At 43.1% G+C, this 26,759-nt stretch overlaps 1 protein-coding gene across 5 annotated transcripts in view; it reads right to left on the bottom strand.

Moving 5' to 3' along the window:
• Nucleotides 1-21,992, bottom strand: part of LOC147019985 (cadherin-15-like) — a 74,097-nt gene extending 52,105 nt beyond the window's left edge. The window contains exons 1-3 of one of the 5 annotated variants that reach the window (XM_085894885.1): nucleotides 21,504-21,992; nucleotides 6,901-7,035; nucleotides 766-918 (exon numbers count right to left, since the gene is read on the bottom strand). In XM_085894885.1, coding sequence (XP_085751011.1) covers nucleotides 766-918; nucleotides 6,901-7,035; nucleotides 21,504-21,653 — 438 coding nt within the window. In that variant the 5' untranslated portion in view covers nucleotides 21,654-21,992. The remainder of the gene's footprint in view (nucleotides 1-765; nucleotides 919-6,900; nucleotides 7,036-21,503) is intronic. The other 4 variants (XM_085894887.1, XM_085894888.1, XM_085894884.1 and 1 more) reach the window with 4 other exon arrangements.
• Between the last annotated feature and the right edge of the window lie 4,767 nt (nucleotides 21,993-26,759).

Here is a 26,759-nt window from a genome sequence, read left to right as displayed (position 1 = left end):
AAAATTATGTGACCATTGACAAAGATTAGTTGTTCGTTCTGATTTCATGTTAAGAAAATACCGAAATATTCGTTATGGAAAGTGAGGTGGAATGCAAGTAAAGAAAACATAATTATTTTCACGACATATGATTTTAATGACATTCAAACATCTTCCTTTCACTTGTATAACGTGGGAGATAGGAGGGAAAATTGACAGAAATAAATTTGAGAAAAGGAATGGGGAGGATAAGGTAGGAAAGAGAGCATAGGGGATTATAGGGGAGAGAAGGGAAAGAAAATGGGGACAAGATGTGTGTGAACAGGGTAAAGGAGGAAAGGGGGAGAGAGGCATGTGTGTGTGTGCTGCCAAATATGGTGGTGTTCATTATGAACTTGTCTCATGGGTTCAAACTGTTAATCAGCATGTGCTGTCCAAATGGCGTCGGTTTCAAATGTCAGCTGACATTGCATGCCATATCAGTATCTAAGGATTTTACAAAACATCAAATTGCAGCTCGCATTTATCCTGTCCTGGTCACCCTTTCAATTTTTACTTTTCCTTTGCTATTAAAAAAAACAAAACAATGAACGCCTCAATATGAGAGCATAAATAAATGTAGTTCTGAAACTTAATTGGTATCACTTGATTAGTTATCAAAAACATTATCTCACCTGTCACCACCAGCACCATATTTTCTAAGAATTATTACTTGCGTCATCATGAGGATTAAAGGAGAATGAAACTTTCCGGCTCCCTTTCCCTCTAAAACCATCCCGTGCACACCTGATAACGATCTCGCTCTTCTCGATCCAGGGTTTGTTGTAGAAAAACACGTCCTGTTATGTGGTCTATGCTAAAAATTCCCAGCGGAGGCTGGTCCACTCCAGGACCTTTGATGCTGTAGATGACTCCGTCACCCCCTTTATCTGAGCGGATCTGTTGTGGGGTTCAAGCATTGAACATTGTCACACAAGGGCACCACCATAATTTTACCATGACTTTTGTGTCATTTAATGCTCAAATAATAGTCAACAGTAATCTTTTCAGCATCTTAGTAAACTTGGTCCAATAACAAATCATCCATTCTCTCCACTATCATTTTCTGGCCTTCCATTTTGCTCAACCATCTTCAGTTCCTTATGCACTGTTCTTCGCTTCAAACTTTGATCATCATGAAGTTTATGTCAGGGCAGTTCAAAGTTGCATGGAATTTTTATTGTGGAACATGTAAAGATTAAAATCAAATGTTGACATTTTGTGCAATATTATTGTTTATGCTAAGTAAGTTACTGTACACTACCGGTCGAAAGTTTTCGAACACCCCCATTTTTCCAGTTTTTACTGAAATTTAAGCAGTTTAATGTTTCAATGTACTCTGCAATTAAAGTACAGAACAAATAAACAATTGCAGATAAAAAAAGAAATCATGGAATCGTTTTGTTAAACAAAATTTAATCTAAATTTTTGACTCATCAAAGTAGCCACCTTTTGCAGATATAACAGCCGAACAGACTCGCGGCATTCTTTCTTCAATGGAAATCAAATATTGTTCGGAAAGTTCTCCCCAACACTGTTGCAGAAGTTCCCACAAATGTGTTGCACTTGTAGGCTGCTTTGCTTTCACCCTTCTGTCCAATTCATCCCAAACCAGCTCGATGGGGTTTAAGTCTGGAGACTGTGCTGGCCATTCCATGATTTGAAGCCCACTGTCTTGTTCGTTTCTTCTAAGGTAGTTCTGACATAGTCTGGAGGTATGTTTTGGGTCGTTATCTTGCTGCAGGATGAACCCCTGACCAACTAGGCATAGACCAGAGGGTATTGCATGGCGCTGCAAAATGCTGTGTTAACAGCAAAGTGTGGGCATAATGGCATCGAGCATTGTCAAAATCGAGCAAATCGATTGGGTATCATAATACTGCCTGACAGCCTGACAGCCTGACATGACTCTTGTGGAATATCATGGTATCATAATACCATGATAAACCCTTTTGGTTCAGTGTGCCAGTCACTCTGTGCAAGTCGCCGACTCTGGATCCAGTAAAAGAGCCCCAGATCATCACGCTTCCTCCTCCATGTTTGACAGTTGGTGTCACACACCTAGGAACCATCCTTTTGCCTACTCGACGGCATACAAAAACCCTGCGTGATGAATCGAAGATTTCAAATTTTGATTCATCGGTCCATAAGACCTTCTTCCAGTTTTCAGTAGTCCACTGGCGGTACTTTCATGGCCCAGACAAGCCTCTTTTCTTATTTTGCCATCTTAGCAATGGCTTTTTTTACTGCCACTCGACCTGTCAAACCTGCAGTTCGAAGTCTTCTCTTCATAGTTGAAACTGAGACTTCCTTACTTCGACCGGTGTTAAGCTGTGGTTGAAGCTGCTGTCCTGTGAGCCGCCTATCACACAAGCTGTTGACTCTCAGAAACTTGTCTTCTCATTTTGTTGTGGCTTTGAGTCTGCCAGACCTCTTCCTGTCAGAGTTTCCTCCAGTTTCCAAGTACCTTTTGATGGTGAAAGAAACTGTACTCACTGACACCGTCCTTGGCTTGCTTTGCTATTTCTCTAAAGGAAAGACCTCCAATTTTAAGGATTACTAGATGACCCGTGAACCTGTTGGGTTCCCGTTGTGACAGCGGTTGATTAAAAAATCATTTCAAAAATAAAAAAATAAAATATATAAACAAGCAGTCATAGACTGGTACTTACGAAATCATCAACTTGACCTCTGACCTTGTCTAATAAAAGCTGTCTCTCGAGAGAAGGTAGCGACGCAAACCAGAAGTTTCTATGATGATTTTGTACCAAACCATCAAAAATCGAATGTTTGACCTCACTGTGACCTTGACATTTGACCGATTTTGACCAAAATCTAATCAGCACGAGCCATCACCCTCCTGAATCACGTGGTGTAATTTGACATTGGTAGCTTCTTCCGTTCGCGAGTTATCGTGCCTACAAACAAACAAACACACAAACAAACAAACAAGCACACACACACAAACAAACACACAAACACACAAACAAACACACAAACACACAAACACACAAACAGATGACGGAAGTCATCAATATACTTACTAAATCTTTAGATTTCATAAGAAATAAAAAGGGATAGCTCCAGCGAACTATACCGCTGAAGTTGTTTGCATTGATCAAATAATCCCGAAGAGTACTTGACTGAATCGTGAATTGGTTTTTTAATCATTCTTTTCGTTGCCAGATTTGAATAAAACTTGATATTGCGCGTCAATGTAAAAAAAGAACAGAGAAAAGAAAGTCGAAGAAATTATTGTGCGTAATCTTCTAAACACAATTTTATTTATTAATGAACATGGAAGTATTAGATCAAAATGGCGATGTATATTTTATGCTGAAAAAATAAATCGTTCTTTGTCTATACTAAATGTTTGAGATTTTAAAATAAATAATTTCAAGAAAAAAAAAACAAGATAGCTCCAGCGAACTATACTGCAGAGGTTGTTTGCATTGATCAAATTCTCCTGAAAAGGACTTGACTGAATCGGGAATAGATTTTTAATAATTTTTTCCATTTCCCAATTTGAATGAAACTTGATACTGCACACCGCAGGAGAATGGTGGATAAGATGGGCCGAAAATTTTTGCGCTATCCTGTTCAGTTTTGGCTGTATTTCGGGAACATACATACAGACATACAGACATACATACACACATACATACATACATACATACATACATACATACAAGATGAGAGTTTTAGTAATACAGTATATAGATAATGGTCTGTTTGTCTTCCTTTGTTAATTAACTTTTTCTCGCCATAATAAAAGCAATATACTACTTCCTGCAGTGCAATATTGTCCAAATAATGCTTCAGAGGTTGTAGCAACACATTCTGTTCCACCACTGCTTTTATACAGACAGAGGGTTTATAATTAATCAACAAAAGTTGGGACACCTGTAGGAATTGTTTGCATCAACTTTCAAGGCTTAATTTACTTCCATTGCTGCAGAACAGCTGCAGTTGTGAACCCATTAGTTGTTCCCTGAAAATGGACTTTTTTTTAACAACTCTGAAATTTACATTATTTTTCAGTTTTTGGTAACCTAAACTTTTTTTATTAACCTCTGGCAGTTTACTGCTTAGCTTTGTATCATTTCAGGTTATTCACTGTTCTTGAACTGCTTAAATTTCAGTAAAAACTGGAAAAATGGGGGTGTTCTAAAACTTTTGATTGGTTGCGTATGCAGGAAGTTGGTCAATAATTAAATATTAAAAATAATCTGATCCACCTGATTAAAAATAATCAATTATGGTTAATGCATTGTGGGTCAACTCAATATTGAGGCCAACGCAGTCACATGTGTTGTGGAACAGAGGTATATCATTAAGTTCCTTGTGAAGGAAACATCAAACCAGTGAGAATTCACAGTGGACTGTCTCTTCAATTTGATGATGATTGTCTTTCTTGCAGTTGTGTGTTGAAATCGTGCACCCAGTTAAAAAAATATGACCGTGAATTGGTGAGCGATCTTGACTATGCTCACATGCAACGAACTGCTGTCATTCAAGTGAACATTCAAATGTGTTAAACAGTAAATTTTGGAGAATCACCAGGTTACGATACTTGAAATTCATGAGAATTGAATATCAGTATTGCAAGTGTGGAAACACCATTTATTTTCGTTTGAAATTCAACAAGGAGCTGATACTCTAGGACCCCGTCTTTTGGGTGGGATGGGGAATTGATCTCTGTAATTTGAAAGCTAAATCTTGAAGAGTTTTTGAAATATCATGTACACAAGCCAAGTTACTGAGATGGCTGCCATGGTAACATCATTCAGCCAATCATCGTCGTGATCTAATCAGGTTGAGAAAACGTCATGAGAAATAGATATCTGAAATAGTAAAGCTAAATTATTTGTTCAACGGTTTTTTAAATATCGCATGCACAAAAGTAGATGGATGGATGATTGGTCAGTCAATCGGACAGAGCTCATTTTATTGTCCCCTTTCTCTGACATTGGTGGTGGGGTGGGGGACATTAAGGTTTGTTAGTACAAGGCGGGTACCAAACGAGCTTATATGTATGATTAAAAGTGAACATCTTGTGGTCATTGCAACAGAACTGGAAAAGCACGATATGCAGAGAGACTATATCTCGAAGAAGATTGTGTCATGTTATGAGAACTGGTTCCATAATTTCATGGCGGAGCAAAAGTGAATGGAGACATTCTTTGTCTCCGTAACCCAAAAAAATTCAAGGTCTATCAATCAACCAGAAATCTTATTGCAAGTATTCAGACCTCAACAGTTTCATTATTGTGGAATTTCTTAAATATAGGAAAAGCATCATTGCATACAATGGTTTGTTATATGCATTCAAGTCAAACAGGCATTTGCAGATGATGGCCAAGTGTGCTATATCAGAGTGTGACTTTGCCGCACGACAATGCTTTCCCTTGCATGACAAATATGAGAGAGTTCATAGAAACACCTTACCCCGTGCAATTTTGAGAAAAAAAATGACAAAGGAAGCGTCTTCTAAACTCTTGCTTATCCTTATTGCATCTCCGAGCATGATATATGTTTCCTATGAGCTGCCATTTTGTATGAGAGAGCAAGTGGCAAATTTGATTGGTCGAGATGACATAAAATGCAGTAATATTTTGACCAAGTAATGATAAAAGGAAGGTTTTGAAAGTGACAAAACGGCGATTTGTGTTCTACGGTGTTCAAGTATATAATTAATAGATTGAAATAAAATTAAGGTTTTAAAGGTTGTAGAAAAAAAAAACAAATTTTTTTTTTTTGGAAGTTTACAGCAGTTGATGCATCGTCTCTTACACCACCTTATTTAACTTGTTACATTCATTAATCATGCCTGTTGTTTTTATCCTTTATGACATCCTTAAAAACAGTAAGTTTCCTGTTTGGAATGATTTTCAATTTTGTTTGACAGGCAGACAGAGTAAAGTAATGACCTTACTCCTCTCTGCTCATGTGCGATTGGGACGAGATTCTGAACAATTTGCCAAATTCAGAACCAAAATACTGCGAAACTGCAAGTTTGCATTCTGATTCATGTTCCGATTCATGTTTGATATTGTTCAAAATATAACATTCGATTTTAAATAAATTTGTTCCTTGATCATAGACTGATAATGGCAGACAGACAGACAAAGTTAACCAATTGCTTCACCCCACTTTTTGCTTCATGTGCGTGGGGTAATAACCACCACTACTCCAGCATGTAGATGGCTTGGGAAGTCATAAATCATTCCCCACACAGTCCAGACTTGATTTTCATCTCTTCGGACGACTCAAAGAACATATGCTTGGCATTAAGCCTCTGAATGATGAAGCCCCCAAGGCACATTCCCTGAAATGACTGCGTACCTGTCCCTAAGGTTTCTATGTAGATGGCATCAAGGTGCTAACACACCGATGAGAAAAGTGCAAACGTTTAGTAGGGGAAAATTTTGAGTAGGTGCAGTTTCTTCAATCTTCCCACATATACCATCACGTGTGTGCTATCTCGGCTGATAGTACAAGGCGTGATTCCCCCCCATCCAAAGCCATAATCTTTTCTACACCCATTAAACCACCCCCTCCCCGACCAAAATTTTGTTTACGTAGCCATCTTGTCCACCCCTTGTGTTTTCCCCTACCCCTCATCATTACCTGCATCTCTTGTTTGTCAACCTTCTCCCTTTGCCCAGATATTGGCATTTACCCTTTCTCCTGCTGTTCTCTTTGTTGCACTTACATGACCATGTATGTATGAAATATTTTGTATATATATATATATATATATATATATATATATATATATATATATATATGTATATATATGTATGTATAGATGTATATATACCTTTTGAATTTTGTAAAATAAAATGTCTGTGCCAACCTTGAAAGACTTGTAGAGATTACCATTCTGACCTGCACAAGAGCTTTGGGCAAGCGTCTTTCATTTTCGAGAATGCTGATGGGTGGAATAACCCATGCCCGGCGTATTCGTTGATACTGTCGCTGCAAAAGATGCATGACTTGAAGATTTCCTTGAGCCTGACAGGCATTTGGGAGGAAATGGAGAGTAATAAGTTTTAACTTGTATTCGTACAATTTTTATCTGCCGTCTAAAACTGGGAATATGCAACAGCTTATGATAGTTTGATTTTGAAATCCCTTTGAGTACAGGGGCTGTTGATAATATACAGATTAAATAATTGAATTATTCAAAGAAGATTCAGTTACTTTTTTGGGGCCAAATCATTTACACAACTTGGCAAATCTTTTTAAGAAACACACACATTATTGCATGTTTTGCCACCAGAGACTTTGACGACATTGTGAATACAGTACATGTAGTATCGATAATACCATTTAGAATATATGGAATTACCAACTCATCTCAAATTCTTATTGATCATCTGAGATTAGAAAAGTTGGGTGGCCAAAGAAGATGCTGAAATCATTTCATGCTCTGACAATAATTCTGAGCCACTTGATAGAAAATTGTGGCTTTGGATTGTTAGTGCCACGAAGATGTGAAGAGATGTCCAACAGGGTATAATCCTGCCCTTCAGACAGCATGCCAGGGAACGATGCAGATGATTCCATGAAAACAATCCCACACCCTTCCTTACTTCACCTCCAGTGGCTTGTACAGGAAAATCTAAAAGGGCATTCGGAAGAGCTCATACCTCTGCCACGCAATGCCTGATCCAGGAGAACATATCGGGCCAAATACATTTTTGAACAATAAAAAGAGCAATCAGAGATTGCAGACCCTTGTCAGGTCTTGTTTTGTGTGGTGTTTGTGCACTGGTGTGTTACATAATTAATAAGAAATAATTAGAATTGCCACTTTATAACTGCTGGCAGTGATGACTGGGTACCAAGACGTCCCGCTTTGATGCAACCCCTCTTTGATCGAACACCTGACCCTGACCCATGACATTTATTATTATTAAATTGAATTTAGAATGGGATTAAAATATATTCAATTCAAATCAAATGGAAGAACAATTAGGTACAGTCCTGCATTGGAGTCATCAGAAGGAACACAAACAAGCATAAAGCAAAGATGAAGTCATCAGGAGTAACCTGGATCGGATTTGCATTATTTTCAGCTGCGACTCTTCCACCCTCAAACCCACCCAGGTACAACCAAGTGAGCCTTATTCAAAAAAACAAAGAACCCATATCAAAAAATTAAATAATTCTGGCTGCCAGACCATGCGTCCTATCAATTTGAAATGTAAAATATGTACTCCCCACCATTATTTAATCAAAATGTGAAGTTTCACATCGATTGATTCAGCAGTTCCAGAGAAACCTTTTTTAATCCAATATGGCTGCCAAACCATGTGACGTATTAATTATTCCTGAACAAAATTATACACCCATGGCTTGGGGAACATTTCTGTGGAGTTTCCCCTCAATTTCTCCAGTGGTTCTGGAGAAGAAGATTTTTATAGGTTTTCAGGTAAATCCAATATGGCTGCCAAAATGTGTGACCTATGACGTCATGTGTGTGAACAGTGTTCCTCATGGATAGGCAGTCATACATGTAAAGTTTTGCCTCGATATGTTCAGCCATTTCAGAGAAGATTTTTGAAGGTTTTTTTTTTTTTTAAACAATATGGCTGCCGATGTCATCATCAAAATCGTCACGTGATCGTCACGTGACCGATGACATCATCAAAATCTTTTCTGTGCACCATTTTATCCCTAGATAACCTTCAAAATTTTTCATACTGATCAGTGTGGTGTTCTACATATTTCATTATGACGTCATAACGAAGGCACTTAAAAATTACATTTATTCCCCATGTGGAGTACTTGCCATGTGCTAAGTTTCAATTTTTTCCTTTGTGCAGTTTCAGAGAAATAGAGATCCAAAGTTTTTCCATTTTTCCAACATGGCTGCCACACTGTACCTGATGACACCATAACTATCAAAAGAACATTCTACTTGAGGCGTCAGTCCCTCCTATGGTGAAAATTTCGTCTCGATCTGCTAAGCGGTTGCGGAGAAAAATAATAAAGTTCTGTGCGGACAAAGAAACAAACAAAAAATTAAAAATCACTCATGGATTGACAACTTGGCGAAACAGAACGGCACTCCGTCGAGAACATACCTCCGCCAGGCTGAATAGTTTACATTTCGTATGCCACTGAAAGGTCGGATCTGATTCTGGACCTGAACCAAAATTGAATCGGCTTGTTCTTATCACCTCACCAACTCTTCCACCTCGTTTTGTCACAAGTCATCCACAACTTTTAGAGATAACATGCTATCCATAGTTTTTCGCCCCATCTCTCAATGGTGAAGAATGACCTGAAAAATTATCGAATCCGGATTCAGATCTTCACCAAAAATCGAATCATTTATTCCTTGTCACACACCCAACCTGTCCACCAAGTTTCATCTGAATCTGTCCTCAACTTTTTGAGATTTCATGCAATATTGTTTTTAGCTCCATATATCAATGGTGAAGAATCAGTTAAAGATTAAATAGTTCTTGTATCCAGATCTGGATTTGGATCTTCACCAAAATTGAATCATTTCTTCCTGGTAGCACTCCCAACCTGTCCACCAAGTTTTGTGTGAATCCATCCATAACTTTTTGAGATATTATGCAATATATTGTTTTTGGCCCCATCTCTCAATGGTGAAGAATCACCTGAAATTCTCAGATCGGAGTTGGATTCGGATCTTCACCAAAATTTAGAATTGCCAGGCTTGGCCAATCGCGTACACATGCAAAAAAATTCAAAACGATTGCTTGAAAACTGTGGCCAAAAATCGTGTGACAAACACAGACAAACAAACACAGACAAACACGACAGACCAACATACTTGGCAAAAAAAAAAAAATCTATTTTTTTCACCAAGTAACAAACGAATAAACAAGAAAACAAATGGAGGCAATTCACATACTTGTCAAAACTTCTTTTTTTTGCCAAGTAACAAACAAGCAGTCATAAACTGGTACTTACGAAATCGTCAACTTGACCTCTGACCTTGTCAAATAAAAGCTGTCTCTAGAGAAGGTAGCGACGCAAACCAGAAGTTTCTACGATGATTCTGTACCAAACCATCAAAAATCGTAACGTCGACCTAAGCAAAAATCTCCATTTCTCCACGCAATTATTTTATATTATTTTATCAAAGTCACAAAACCGTAATATTCGGCCATCCACCAACAATCTTTCCATAATCCAACGGCTTAGCGAGTCAGGCATGCGACGATAACCTTTATTGGGATAAAAAATTACTTTTAAACACCATCTTTATCGAAAACACCGTCAGCGCGCACACGGAAAACCTTTCCGTGATCAACGACGCCTCCGCTCAAGTGCACTGCACCACGTGACGACCCGTGACGCGCGAGTGAAATATTTTTTATACAATCTTAAAACATCTCCAAAACATCAGATTTTTACCAGAATTTCGACAACCGAGTTTTAAGCGTCCTAAGCGATCGCAAAAACCGAAGACAAAATTAAAATTGAAGTTAAAACGAACTCGTAACGTCGAGCGAAGCAAAAATCTCCATTTCTCCACATGAATTTACGGAATTATGTTTGACCTCACTGTGACCTTGACCTTTGACCGACTTTGACCAAAATCTAATCAGCGCTCGCCACCCCCCTCCTGAATCACGTGGTGTAATTTGACATTGGTAGCTTCTTCCGTTCTCGAGTTATCATGCCTACAAACAAACAAACAAACCGAACCGGAAGTCATCAATATACTGACGAAATCTTTAGATTTCGTAAGTTACAAATGAAAAATGTCAGGTCAGGTCAGGTTCTGTCTGTCAGGTCAGGTTCGATCTGTGACCTGCTACAGGTACCATGTAAACCTGTACTAACCTGTTCCATGGTCGGGTTGTCTGTCAGGTCAGGTTCGATCTGTAACCTGCTACAGGTACCATGTAAACCTGTACGAACCTGTTCCATGGTCGGGTTGTCGGCGACTAAACCGTCTCCCCCACCAGGTTTTCTGGTGAGGAGGGTGTTTGGATATGGACACCCAGCAGGATTAAAAACAAAACCTGTCAAAGGGCGGAGGAGCTCCTTGTGAGCCAACGGCCATCCATATCTAGTGCCCAACTGTGTCTGCGGACGTCCTCGTGCAGTTGGGTCACTTCTTATTAGGAGGTTGGTGGCAGGATTTGCACTCCGGCCACCGTAAAACCCTTCATTCCGCAAAACGCAAAAACGCAAAAAAATCTGAAAACCCACTCCGTGGGAGTACCTCCTGTGCAGCTTCCCTTCGCAAGGAAGCTCACCGGATGACGGGATTGGGGCAAAGCCTTCGGGACCCCCAATCTTTGATGATAGGAGGGAAACCACAGGGTAACATCCCTGGGTCAGATTGCGGGAGAGTTTGTCGGAGTGGTGCTGAGGTGTCGTCCACCAGACGGCGGTCTCCTTGGGTTAATCTGAGGCGGTCCCTCCGGGTGGGTGCCTGGAATGTCCTATCCCTAAGAGAGGATGATCACCTGTCTCTGTTATCATCTGAGCTCAAGCGTTTGGACATCGGGATTGCAGCTCTCTCTGAGGTTCGGAGACCGGATTGCGGCGAGATAATGGTGGGTGGTTACACCTACTATTGGTCTGGTCGCTCTGATGGTTACCATACCCAAGGAGTTGCTGTAGCTGTGTCCAATAAGCTGACCCCAATGATAATTGAGGTAACACCGGTCAACGAGCGTATTATGAGATTAAGGATTCGTCATTCCTTAGGTGTCATTTCCCTGGTCTCTGTTTATGCTCCGACTGAGGCAAGTGATCTCACCGTGAAGGATGCATTCTACGCCACACTCGATCGCAGGGCCAGGCTGAATGGCAGAGTTGAGCTGTTCAGGGAGCTGAGGCGTAAAACTGTACGTGCACTGAGGGTGGACAAGAAGGCCTATGTGCGAGGAATCTGTGAGGGGGTAGAGCATCACCTGTGGACAGGTGATTCTCATCCTGCTTACAGGGGAATTCGCGCATTACGTTCATCCAAGCCCATCCCTCGGAGCACTGCAGTTCGAGCAGAGAGTGGTAGGCTCTTGACAGAGGAGTCTGAAGTGAAGGCCCGCTGGGCCGGTTACTTTGAGCGGTTATACCAGGCTGGTCCCCCAGCTGCCGAGTTGGACGTCAAGGGTGTTACAATCCCTGTTGCTGACCCTCGAATCAACTGTGGTCCACCTTCGCTTGTGGAAACACGGGCTGCAGTGAACCAGTTGAAACGGGGCAAAGCTCCAGGGATCTGTGGCATCCATGCAGAACTTCTCAAGGCTGGTGGAAATGCTGCACTCATGTTGTTGCATGCAGTTTTGTGCTCTGCCTGGAACACAGGCATCATCCCAACTGACTGGAAGAAGGGCCTTGTTGTCCCTCTCTGGAAAGGGAAGGGTGATCGCCAAGACTGCAACAACTACCGAGGGGTGACGCTGCTCTCAGTGCTGGGCAAGGTCTTTGCTCGGATAATTCTTGATAGGGTTCGCCACCATCTGCTTGAGCACCAGCGTCCAGAGCAGTCAGGCTTTCTGTCCTGTCTGTGTCTGTTTGTGGTGAGGATGTTGAGGTCGTGGAGAGATTCACTTACCTTGGCAGTGATATTCATGTCTCTGCTGGCTGCGAGTCAGAGGTCAATAGATGTCTGGGTCGGGCCTGGGGAGTCATGGATTCACTGGGTCATGGGGTGTGGCGCTGCCGGTACCTGTGCGGGAGGACGAAAGTCTGAGTCTTCAGGTCCTTGGTACTTCCAGTCTTGCTCTATGGATGCGAGACTTGGACTCTGACCAAGGATCTGAGACGGAGACTTAATTCCTTTGGTACCAAGTCTCTTCGGAGAATCCTTGGCTATCGCTGGTCGGATTTTGTGTCCAACGAGCGGTTGCTGAGAGAGACTCGGATGAGATTTGTTACCTGCATAGTCCGTGAGCGTCAGTTGCGGCTGTATGGACATGTGGCTCGTTTTCCTGACGCTGATCCTGCTCACCAGATTCTCTCAGAGAGGGAGTCTCATGAGTGGGGGAGGCCAGTGGGCCGACCACGTGCCTCGTAGTTGCAGCAGGTTGACCATCATCTCAAGGAGATGGGGATGGGCCTGGCATCTGCCTGGGGGATGGCCAGACGGAGGCCCCTGGAGTACTGGCGGAAAGTGGACGCAGCGACGAGCTGTTCTGGCACATGCTCCCATACCTGACCTGAAATGAAAAATCACTCAGAGCGACTCTTGGCAAAACAGCACAAAGTAAAACGGCACTCGGTAGAGCGCATACCTCTGCCATGTTGAACAGTTCACATTTTGAATCCCACTGATATGCTGGATCTGAACCAAAATCTAATCCGCTTCTTGTCACCTAACCAACTCATCCACAACAATTTTAGATATAGTGATTAGATATACATATATACATATATATATATATATTTTTTTTTTCAAAGTTTTTGGCCCTATCAATTTTAGAAATCAGGTTTGTGTTGGCCTTTTGACCTATGTTAACCTCAAAATAATTGGTACTTAAATTCAGTTAGCTGATCTGCAAATGGTCTTCAAATTTCAAGTCAATCACATGAAAATTGAGGATTTTAGAAAAATTGGCTCAAATTGGCTTTTTGGCCTGTTTACCTCAAAATTAGTAGGTGGTTGAATTCAGCCAACTGATTTGCAAATGGTCTTCAAATTTCAAGTCAATCACATGAAAATTGAGGATTTTAGAAAAATTGGCTCAAATTGGCCTTTTGGCCTGTTTACCTCAAAATTAGTAGGTGGTTGAATTCAGCCAACTGATTTGCAAATGGTCTTCAAATTTCAAGTCAATTGGATGAAAATTGACAATTTTAGAAACAATTAAAAAATTTGGCCTATGTTGGGTTGACCTTATGGCCTATGTTGACCTTTTGACCTGAGTCAACCTCAAAAGTAATAGGTGGTTGAATTCATTGTCCTGATATGCAAATCCTGTTCAAATTTCAAGTCAATCGGATTAAATTTGAGGATTTTAGAAAATTTGGCTCAAATTGGCCTTTTGACCGATGTAGACCAAATAAATTTTACCAAAGAAAAGGTACCAAAGAAACCTTTTGGTTGACCAAGCTGTTAGTTGACCGAATCTCCAATGCGTGACCGTCGCAGGGTCGGTGACATTAATCTCCAAAATTTTCAGAATGATCGGGTGAGCAGTTTGGGCTGGAGGTGAGGGCACAGACAAACAAACAAATGAAAAATCAATCATAGGGACAACTTGGCAAAACAGCACAAAGTAGAATGGCACTCGGTAACCACTGTAATTCAGTCTGGAGGTAAGTGCATACCTCTACCAGGTGGAACAGTGCATACCTCTGCCAGGTGGAACAGTTTACGTTTTCTGTCCCACTGATGAGCTGGATCCGAACGAAAATCCAATCCGCTTGTTCTTGTCACCTATTCAACTCATCCACCTTGTTTTGTCATAACTCATCCACAACTTTTTGAGATATAGTGATATATATATATATATATATATATATATATATATATATATATATATATATATATATATATATATATATATATATATGTTTTTTTCCCCTATCTATTAATTTTACAAACCAAGTCTATGTTGACTTCAAAAATAGTTGGTTGTTGAATTCATTGACTTGATCTGAAAATTCAAATTTCAAGTCAATCGGTTGGAAATTGACAATTTTAGAAATTCGCCCCATGTTGACCTTTTGGCCAATGTTGACTTGAAATGCTGTGCTTGATACTTCTCCGGCCAATTAATCTGTGCTGTCTGACCTTTACCACTAGTAATGCAAGATGAATCAGTCACCATTAATACTGCCCAACTCTTATGTTATCGCTTCCCGCTTTTCCCAATCATCCAACCAGGTAAGATAACGCTTTCTTACTGCCGAAAGATCCGTCTGACAGCACTGGCTGTTAGTTGAAAGTCTTTTGTGAAGATGATCAGGTGAGTTATCCCTGACCCCTGGAACAAATCACTAATTCCTGCCTAAAACTGCTGGTAGCAAGTGGGCTGGTCTGATAGATAGCACAACTTGCTATCTCAGAGTGCGGTCCTGGTCTGGTTCAGCAACTCCCATGCTATAAACAAATTCACCTTTCTAGGTTGTTCGCATGTCTCATGTGAACAGTCATCTTCGGTTTACTCCTCGCATGACGATGACCACTTCCCCATTTCAAACTTCAGGTCAGGTCAGGTATGGGAGCATGTGCCAGAACAGCACGTCGCTGCGTCCACTTTCCGCCGGTACTCCAGGGACCTCCGTCTGGCCATCCCCCAGGCAGATGCCAGGCCCATCCCCATCTCCTTGAGATGATGGTCAACCTGTTGCAACCATGAGGCACGTGGTCGACCAACTGGCCTCCTCCACTCATGAGACTCCCTCGCTGAGAGAATCTGGTGAGCAGGATCAGAGTCAGGAAAACGAGCCACATGTCCATACAGCCGCAACTGATGCTCACGGACTATGCAGGTAACAAATCTCATCCGAGTCTCTCTCAGCAACCGCTCGTTGGACACAAAATCCGACCAGCGATAGCCAAGGATTCTCCGAAGAGACCTGGTACCAAAGGAATTAAGTCTCCGTCTCAGATCCTTGGTCAGAGTCCAAGTCTCGCACCCATAGAGCAAGACTGGAAGTACCAAGGACCTGAAGACTCGGACTTTCGTCCTCCCGCACAGGTACCGGCAGCGCCACACCCCATGATCCAGTGAATCCATGACTCCCCAGGCCCGAGCCAGACGTCTATTGACCTCTGACTCACAGCCAGCAGAGACATGAATATCACTGCCAAGGTAAGTGAATCTCTCCACGACCTCAACATCCTCACCACAAACACACAGACAGGACAGCAGCATCCAAGATGTCACTGAAAGCCTGGATCGTAGTTTTGACCCAAGAAACCCGTAATCCCAACGGCTCCGACTCCTCATTCAGCACCTCGAGGGCCCCCAAGAGGATGTCTAAAGTCTCCGCAAAGATGACTGCATCATCCGCAAAGTCAAGGTCCGAGATCTTGACATTCCCAAATGACGCACCGCAACTTGATCTCTCCGACATCCTCCCTAGAATCCAGTCCATACAAGTGCTGAAAAGTGTGGGGGCAAGTACACATCCCTGACGAACTCCAGTAACAACTGGATATAAGTCAGAGATGGTACCACCACACTTCACAGCACTCTCAGTACCAGAGTAGAGTTCAGACATCAGATCGATCAGTTTTGGTGGCACCCCACGAAGACCAAGAATCCTCCAGAGGACATCCCGATTCACTGAATCAAACGCTTTACAGAGATCAACATAGGCTGCAAGCAGCCCCTGCCGAAACTCTCGTCTGCGTTCGGTGAGGACACGAAGTGCAAGGATACGGTCAATCGTTGACCTCTTTGGTGTAAAGCCTGACTGCTCTGGACGCTGGTGCTCAAGCAGATGGTGGCGAACCCTATCGAGAATTATCCGAGCAAAGACCTTGCCCGGCACTGAGAGCAGCGTCACCCCTCGGTAGTTGTTGCAGTCTTGGCGATCACCCTTCCCTTTCCAGAGAGGGACAACAAGGCCCCTCTTCCAGTCAGTTGGGATGATGCCTGTGTTCCAGGCAGAGCACAAAACTGCATGCAACGACACGAGTGCAGCATTTCCACCAGCCTTGAGAAGTTCGGCATGGATGCCACAGATCCCTGGAGCTTTGCCCCGTTTCAACTGGTTCACCGCAGCCCGTGTTTCCACAAGCGTAGGTGGACCACAGTTGATTGGAGGGTCAGCAACAGGGATTGTAACACCCTTGACGTCCAACTCGACAGTTGGGGGATCAGCCTGGTACAACTGCTCAAAGTAATCGGCCCAGCGGGCTTCACTTCAGACTCCTCTGTCAAGAGCCTACCACTCTCTGCTCGAACTGCAGTGCTCCGAGGGATGGGCTTGGATGAACATAATGCGCGAATTCCCCTGTAAGCGGGACGAGAATCACCTGTCCACAGGTGATGCTCTACCCCCTCACAGATTCCTCGCACATAGGCCTCCTTGTCCACCCTCAGTGCAAGTACAGTTTTACGCCTCAGCTCCCTGAACAGCTCAGCTCTGCCATTCAGCCTTGCCCTGCGACTCCGGTCAATGGTATCCAGTGTCCCTTGAGAGACAAAATTCTTCTTTGCCCTGCGGTGAGCTCCAAGGCATCCACCGGCAACATCAAGGATGGTGGTCTTGAAGGCGCTCCACAACTCTTCAGGATCCCCCAAAGCACCCAGACCCCCCAAGTGTCCACTCAGCCTGTTCGCAAACTCCTCAGCTACTCTCTCATCCCTGAGCTTGGCAACATCCAGCCTCGGCTGGGATGGTACCATTCTCCAGGATTTAAGGTGCAGCTTTAGAGTTGCTACAACAAGCCTGTGGTCAGTATTGAGGAACTGAGCACTCCGGTAGACCCTGCAGTTCTGGATCATCCTCCAACGACCGTCAATGAGGACATGGTCAATCTCCTTTGCCACACCGCCAGCGTTGGAATACCAAGTCCAGCGATGAGCTTGTGGGCGCTGAAACCATGAACCAGCCACCCTAAGTCCATGACTTCTTGCAAAGTCAAGGAACTTAGTGCTATTCTGGTTCATAGTTCCTGACCCATGGGGACCAACACACACCTCATAACCGTCCCTATCAGTTCCAGTCGATGCATTGAAATCCCCCAAGACTAGAAGTGTATCTCGTCTGGGGCACTGATCAACCACAGACTCGAGTGTGGCGTAGAATGCATCCTTCACGGTGAGATCACTCGCCTCAGTCGGAGCATAAACAGAGACCAGGGAAATGACACCTAAGGAGTGACGAATCCTTAATCTCATAATACGCTCGTTGACCGGTGTTACCTCAATTATCATTGGGGTCAGCTTATTGGACACAGCTACAGCAACTCCTTGGGTATGGTAACCATCAGAGCGACCAGACCAATAGTAGGTGTAACCACCCACCATTATCTCGCCGCAATCCGGTCTCCGAACCTCAGAGAGAGCTGCAATCCCGATGTCCAAACGCTTGAGCTCAGATGATAACAGAGACAGGTGATCATCCTCTCTTAGGGATAGGACATTCCAGGCACCCACCCGAAGGGACCGCCTCAGGTTAACCCAAGGAGACCGCCGTCTGGTGGACGACACCTCAGCACCACTCCGACACACGCTCCCGCAATCTGACCCAGGGATGTTACCCCGTGGTTTCCCTCCTATCAAAGATTGGGGGTCCCGAAGGCTTTGCCCCAATCCCGTCATCCGGTGAGCTGCCCTGCGAAGGGAAGCTGCACAGGAGGTACTCCCACGGAGTGGGTTTTCAGATTTTTTTGCGTTTTTGCGTTTTGCGGAATGAAGGGTTTTACGGTGGCCGGAGTGCAAATCCTGCCACCAACCTCCTAATAAGAAGTGACCCAACTGTAGGAGGACGTCCGCAGACACAGTTGGGCACTAGATATGGATGGCCGTTGGCTCACAAGGAGCTCCTCCGCCCTTTGACAGGTTTTGTTTTTAATCCTGCTGGGTGTCCATATCCAAACACCCTCCTCACCAGAAAACCTGATGGGGGAGACGGTTTAGTCGCCGACAACCCGACCATGGAACAGGTTAGTACAGGTTTACATGGTACCTGTAGCAGGTCACAGATCGAACCTGACCTGACATTCAAACTTCTCGGACTACATAAACCAATAATTCTGCGTCACACCCTTTGTAGAACCTCCAGGGAATTCTAAACTAAATTTTCAGATGATCTCCTCCATTTCGACTCCTGAATCTCAATATATATATATATATATATATATATATATATATATATATATATATATATATATATATATATATATATATATATATCTCTCTCTCTCTCTCTCTCTCTCTCTCTCTCTCTCTGTCTGTCTCTCTCTGTCTCTCTCTGTCTCTCTCTGTCTCTCTCTGTCTCTCTCTCTCTCTCTCTCTCTCTCTCTCTCTCTCTCTCTCTCTCTCTCTCTCTCTCTCTCTCTCTCTCTCTCTCTCTCTCTCTCTCTCTCTCTCTCTCTCTCTCCAGCTGAGTATAATCCTGGCATTCTGTTATTTCCTTGTCAATGAAGTCATGTTCACATTATTTGTTTTTGTTGTTTTTCATCCCAAACCATGTCAGATATTTGATTGTGTATCTTTGCCAAGTTGTTTCATTAGAAGGATAAATAACATAACAGCAGATTGTATTTTATTTTCCGTGATGAGGTTGGGGGGCAGCCATTTCTTGTACATATTTCACATGCAGGACAAGGACATCAGGAGACATCAATGTATTTTACCCTTGCCAGAGGAGAGGATATTGCATTTGGATTTGTTTGCTTGTTTGTTTGTCCACACAAAACGTGAGTATGTGATTGAATTACATTGGACCTTTTAAGACCCCTGAAACCCCTTGGACCCTTTACAACCCCAAGACCCATTAAGACTACGAAGACTCCTAAGACTCAAACGACCCAAAATACCCCGATGGACCCAATAGATCCAAAGGACCCTTTAGATCTCAAGGACCCAAAAGACCTCTAAGACCATTTAGACCCCCCAAGACCTTTTAAGACCCTTTAAGGCCAAATACCATTGGAGAGCCTCAGACCATTTCACCCCCTAAGCCCATATAGACCTATCTCAGAGTGCGGTTCTGGTCTGGTTCAGCAACTGTCATGCTATAAACAAATTCACCTTTCCAGGTATAGACCCCGTTAACACTTGAGAATCCCGAGACATCAAAAACCCTTTATGTCCTCTTCGACCCTTTAGAAACCTGAAGACCCTTCGACTCCTTTCTACCCTTTAGACCTTTTCACCTTTCAGACTGTTCAATATGCTGTAAACCCCTTTTAAACAATTTAAGACCCTTTGGATCCCTTGACGCAATTTCAACCCTTTAGACCTTAAATTACATTCTTTAGACCCGTTTCACCTTTTAAGACTCTTTAGACCATTTCGATCCACTTAGACCTTTTCAGACCTTTCCACATTTCAACCTTTAGACCTTCAGACCTTTGACCTTTACACATTTACACCTGGAGCATTTTGACCCTTCACTTACTTTAATTCATTCGGTACATCCTTCCATTTATTTGCCACACAAAACAAGTCCTGGCGAGGGTCTGCAATCTCCGATTGCTTTTGTTTGCCTTTTCTTTTTCTTACAAGAATTATAAGGACTTAACAGTTGTACAAATCAACAGGATCTGGGACTTCAAGTTGGGATTGCTGCCTCATGGGCCAAGTTGGGAACATTAAACAATTAAATCCATTTCACAGAAATGATACTACATATGCTTATTTAACGCAGTTTTGTGAAGATAGATTTTTTCATGTTGAAGGGTTATCTGGAGCCTGAACATCCAGAGCTCCACATGATCCAAACTGCAGCTATAATTTATTTGCAATCCAAGACAGTCAGATTTCAACCTGCTACACTTCAAATGAAGTTATTGGGCTGATGTTATAACGATGGTGTTACAGATATACAAAACACAAACGTATTCAATACTGCATACATGCATTTGAACGAACTCCTACTTTTGTCTCAGCCTCGTCCAATACCCCCACTCCAATTCCTCCTTTCGCAGCCCGCCCCTCTTTTCTCCTCCCACACTGTCATTGAGCCTGCGGTAAGATTTAACTTCTAACATCTCGTCTCATCAGCGGCCGATCCGCACCACTGAGCTAACGATATCTCACTCCCCGGGGGGGGGGGGGTGGAGGGAGTGAGGGTGGGAGAGGAGAGGAGAAGAGGAGGGGGGCAGCAGGCTGGCAACCAAGTATTGGCTGCCACATGTACTACTATTCTCAAGCCCAAGCACTGATTTTCATCTGATGATTGTCTAACATTTGTTTGACCTCGATGAGCAGCTGATGTGTAAAAGGTAGCCATTATGGAGTGTATGCATGTTATATTAATCGCCAATCTGAAAAACAAGTCATTCATTATTAGAGGAGATTCAAACCATGGAATGTCAACTTACACAGCTCTATCTCATAGCTGCTGCATCCTGCAGCCCATGCTGCGCATTATCGTATAAATATCCCATGGAAAAAAAATAAAACATTCCAGAAGGTCTTCAGATGCCTGACTTGATGGGATCAGTCATTCTCCACATTGCACAGTCAACCTCTTTCCCCTTTCTCATTTTTCACTCCCAACTCCTACTGACCCCCACATCTGAACCCTCATTGACTTTGAGCTGCTGAAGTGAGGGAATGTAGAAGGGAATAAAATGGCATTAACCCGGGCAGATTAATAAAATGATGAACACCTACAAAAATTTTTTGACAAATTGTCTTCCATGCAATTTTACACCTGGCCTGATCCACAGGTATAATCTGGCAAGTCTCATTAATCATACCAAAGGACAACATAAGTGAGCGAGCATTTTTACGAATACATTTCCACCTGAGTTATTAAGTTTACTTGTGTAAATAATTACTGATATTTACGATGAGTATTTGAGTACACACAAGAATCCCCTATCTCCGAAATTGCCAACGTACCTGAAGGATAAAACAGGTGCAGGTGAGCAGAACTCGGAACAGTGACATCATGATATTGCAATGACCCTCTTTCTTTCTTTGTCTTCCTCTCGGTCGATCAATTTCTAGCACTGTTGACCTCACAACCACAACACCACAAAAGAGTAACATTGAGGAAATCCAAATGAGACATGCAACCCTGCACTCTTTTCTGCTGTGATCCTCATGTCTCTGTCTCTGTCTCTGTCTCTGTCTCTGTCTCTGTCTCTGTCTCTGTCTCTGTCTCTGTCTCTGTCTCTGTCTCTGTCTCTGTCTCTGTCTCTGTCTCTGTCTCTGTCTCTGTCTCTCTCTCTCTCTCTCTCTGTATCTCTCTCTCTCTCTCTCTCTCTCTCTCTCTCTCTCTCTCTCTCTCTCTCTCTCTCTCTCTCTCTCTCTCTCTCTCTCTCTCTCTCTCTGTCTCTGTCTCTCTCTCTCTCTCTCTCTCTCTCTCTCTCTCTCTCTCTCTCTCTCTCTCTCTCTCTCTGTCTCTCTCTCTCTCTCTGTCTCTGTCTCTGTCTCTGTCTCTGTCTCTGTTTCTGTCTCTCTCTCTCTCTCTCTCTCTCTCTCTCTCTCTCTCTCTCTCTCTCTCTCTCTCTCTCTCTCTCTCTCTCTCTCTCTCTCTCTGTCTCTGTCTCTGTCTCTGTCTCTGTCTCTGTCTCTGTCTCTGTCTCTCTCTCTCTCTCTCTCTCTCTCTCTCTCTCTCTCTCTCTCTCTCTCTCTCTCTCTCTCTCTCTCTCTCTCTCTCTGTCTGTCTGTTGTCTTCTCTTTCCTCGCTGTCTCCTCTCCACAAGCTCTCATACCCCGCCTGCTTTTCTGTCCCTATTTTCTCCATATCTCCCCTCCCCTCTGCCCATTCTCCCTTTAGTGGCGCGATTGGTGATAAACAGCAACAGCTGGAGGTGTCATAGCATGATGGGACAGCAACGGAGTTTAGCTCAGCAAGCAGAAACTTATTTTTGATAAAATTTAGTGTATTTGACAAGTAAATCGCTTTACTGTAGATGGTAATGGCTAGTAATGCACTTCGATAGTAAAACCAATGTTGCTGATGGTACAGGAGGAGGGGCGTGCAGATGTACTTATGATGTCTCTGTGATTGCACTATTCTTCAGCTGACTGTTGTGATCTCAGGTCAATTTTATCACTTGTACAGTATGCACTTTTACTCCTTCAACACCAACATGCAAGTTCTGAATTCTTGTTTTACCATTTTTATTTGTTTCTTAGTATTTCACACTCCACATGCATCTTGCTTCAGATTCTCAACATTCTCACAATGTCTTGGCCTTCTTTCTCGAAATATAAAGAAAAATAGGACTGTGTGTCCTGAAGCTCACCTGGATCAGGAGCAATAGTCACTTAAACCCCTCAAAGACCCCCTTTGACCCCGACTTTTTTTAATGCCATGAACAAACTTTGGTGCATCACTAGTGATGAAGGTTGTGGTCGAGTTTTATCAAAATCGTGTGTGTAGTTTTGGAGAAGGGGGAAAATACCTATTTTGGGGGGGTAACCCCCCCTCACACCTGTAGACCCCCTTAATGAGCACAGATTTTGATGCGGTCAATACTCCTTCGTTAAGTATCAGATATGAAGCTTGTGGCCAAGTTTCATCAAAATCATGTGTTTGGTTCAAGCGATAATGACTGAAGTGTTTACATACTCACTCACTGACTAACTCACTCACTCGCTCACTCACTAACCTACGGACACTGCTTGATCACATAAACTCACCAGACTAAAGTCCAGGTGAGCTAAAAACGGTTAGTCTTCTAAAATTATGGATTTTATCAACTAAAAGCTCATAATAGTATAATAACCGTCGTGAGAAGAGAGGTGCAGCTAACATTTCAAGCGTTCGCCCTTCATTGGAGTAAAAATAAATAACACTCTCCCTCCAATGCTTCCCTTGTATAATCCACCTTTGGAGTAGAGAGTACATATGTGGCCTTCCACGGCATTCCATACACAATTTTAACATGTTCCCCTCCAATCCCCGTCGGCTGAATGTTGCCCAAAAGGAATGGAGGGTTACATAGTGGATTTTGGATGGGATAGCAGAGGGGGTGGGATTGTAATCATAAAAAGGAAGGGGTAGACCGGGAGTTTTACGGGACTCCTCCTTGCGAGGAATCAATTAGATTGGCATGTTGCCTCACACGTGTATTCACAAAGCCGTGCCCCATCCAAGGCAAAAGAAACCACACAAACCCATTGGTGTTTTCCATGCTTACACATCACCGGGTGACTCCCGTGCGCATATCTACACTGTATCTTAGTATTACAAAACTCCACGTCATGTTTTTCACCATATTCTTGGATCATTGTTTTCTCTAATTTTACATTTTTAACCATACCTTGTTGCGGTGTATTGTCGAATTTGTGTCCTGTGAGTGTCTGGCCTACTTGCCAGGCCTCAGCTAGTGGGCATTCCCTCCTAGGTGCTTTCTTTATGTCTTTCTCTCTCAATACCCTCCGGATGAGCTAACATTCCTCCTAAATGAATTAATTTGACTCTTACTTTAAAAGCTTATGATAACATTTTAAAATGCTTCATTTGCCTAATTTATCTGTCAGTAAAACGCCACATGGTCTTCTTCATCATGATATACAGTATTACTTGTCCTCGTCACAAGGTTTCCTTCCCAAACCTGTCTAACTCACAAACACTTGGTTCATTGACCATCCCCCTTATACCTACAGCACTACTTTCCTCCATGCCTTCAACAAGCCCTCATTTCACCCCTCTTGTGGTGTTCAAACACATTGCACAATTGCACAAGTAGTAGGATCAATATGCCACATGACCCCAAAAATATTTCAAGAAAACGTTTTATGGGATTTTTCTTTGTTTGTTTGATGAGGTCAACAGAACAACATATTAAAAGTTTCCAAAAAATGGACTACCAGAAAGAGTCTAAATATAATATGGCATTAGTAAAAATAACTAAAGGTACAATTGACAAAAAAACAAAAACTGACTAAAATACTCCGAAATACCAAAATAGTTGCACAGTGTACCCTCGATAAATTAGTTTTGATCTGGAGAGCGTATGTTCCTACATACCTTCCCCGAATATTTAGTCTTCATTTTCATCATCTGAAACTGGCTCAGAAGCCACATTGCAGCAGTTGCCTTCTTGCAGCAGTCCGCAAGCTCTGGTGCATTCAAGTCCTTGTGTTTCTGCAGCTACATTTCAGTATGCTGCATCCTGTAGTGCAGTTGCAGTGGATCATTTTGAGCAGAATGTCTGGCGCAGGGCTATTACGCATCATGAGTGGAATAAGTTTGTCCCCTTGCACGTCCCAGTCCATTCAGGAGAGTTCATGCCGTCTTATTTGCCCATCCAAACCATGACTTGTAGGTACGTCCACCGAGAGTGAAGGTTTGTGGCCGGTTGTTGGAGGCAGTCTTTCGGGTGTTAAGAAGGTCTTTGCTGCGGCCACTTTCTTGCAAAGGCACTTGTAACGTAATGATGCTAAAGAGTCAGATTGGGTCCCGTTAAACAAGGACACCTTTGCCTTGCAACCAGTGGTTTCTACAGTAAATTGATCTACCATTGGTACGCAAAAGACCTGTGAACAGGGATGCAAGACAGATGCACCCTTGATGACTTTTTAGAAAACAGATTTCTTCCCCACCAGAAAGTTTCTCGAAGTAGTGTCACATCCGGAGAAGGCATGGGCAAACAATAGATCAGAGCAGACATCGTCACCAAGCAACCGCTTCAATGCTTTGATGTTAGAAACATTTGGTTTCCCCTTGTCTGACCGAAAGTACAGGTCCCTGCAGTCCTTCATAGTTGCATGATACAGCAGCAATACCAGCAGATCTGTGTCTTCTCCTTTTAGGGTTGTTGAATTGTAGGATGTCATTGCGACGGATGCTTTCACTATGTCCAAGTCTGCATCTCCTTCAGCTTGGATGATGTGACAGCCTTTCTGCCGCAAGCGTTCAGAGATCAAGTGGATGAGGGCGTGTTTGTTCATATAATTCGAGAGGAAATCTTCCTTTCTCCCAACGAATGTTGTTGTATCCGATATGCTGAACTTGTTCGAAACCAGAGTTCGCTTTCGTTGCTGATGCTTATTGTTCTTTGTACTTGGTCCTCTATCATATCTATCAAAGACAACGGTGGCATTGCCATACAGGTCTGACGTGAAAGATGCGTAGGCGTCGGCAATTGAGCTGAAGGTGCTGCCTTCGATCCATTTCAGTCGATGTAGAAGTGACCCACCATCAAGAACGTACTGATCAGTCTTTGGAATGGACTGCAGAACAGCATCTTCTGACGAAGTAACATGCCATCGTATAGTGTCCAGAAGTTGTGCTTTTTCTGGTTTCCGCATACGATTCGTGACTTCAAACAAGGATGGAGGATATGGGGAAAGTTCATATTTCATTACCTCATCTCGGCACAGATTTCCTGACTGAGATACCACAAGGAACCTGAAATAACAGTGCAGGATTAATGGTTTGATCCTTGGTGATCTTGATGGCCCCGGGGCTGATGCTAGTGTCCTGACTGCAGTGTTTTGTTTGTGCGAATAGGAGAAGACAGATTGTCCTTCCATTTTCTTCACTGCGTTTCTGCTAACAATAAAAAGGTCCTGCACATTGACATCCTCATCAGCATTTATCCCTGTGATGATGTTGCGAAGGGTCACCTCATCCGAGAATGGAGAATGCTGTTCAAGCTTTCTGGCCATTTTGGCCAAGTCCATCTTGTCCCTTTCTATTCATGACGCAGACGCCTCTTTGTGCTGTTCACTCATTGTGTATACGATTCGACAGAATTCCTCCATGGCATAGTTGTAGCTGGAGGATACAGGAGAAGACATTGTTTAAACAGCTCATTGCTGTTCAGTCATTCCAATTGCTCTTGTCAGGCCCCCAGTACTTTTAAGGGACCGCATCAGGGTCCGTTTAATGAGCCTGGTGTTGGCGCAGTGGTTAGGGCAGCGGCTTGGGATCCAAAAGGTCCTGAGTTCAAGCCCCGTTGGGCACTGAATTAATACACCAGGGGGTTAACTCAGCCGGTCGGCGAAATGAGTACCAGTGTACTGGGCCGGTGTATACCCCGGTTAAAATAGGTGTACCATATCCCTGTGTCGTAAGAGGCGACCAGGGTTGCGTCAGGAAGGGCATCCGGCATAAAACATGTGCCAAATGTCTATGCGGATCATACGGATGATCCGCTGTGGCGACCCCTAAGGGGAGCAGCCGAAAGAAGAAGA

The sequence above is a fragment of the Eptatretus burgeri genome, chromosome 9, assembly GCF_056783735.1.
Source record: "Eptatretus burgeri isolate ZD-2024b chromosome 9, Ebu_testis_v1, whole genome shotgun sequence".
Taxonomy (NCBI): Eukaryota; Metazoa; Chordata; class Myxini; order Myxiniformes; family Myxinidae; genus Eptatretus; species Eptatretus burgeri.
Note: the sequence above shows the minus strand (reverse complement) of the source record. Positions and strands in the feature narration are given on the sequence as shown.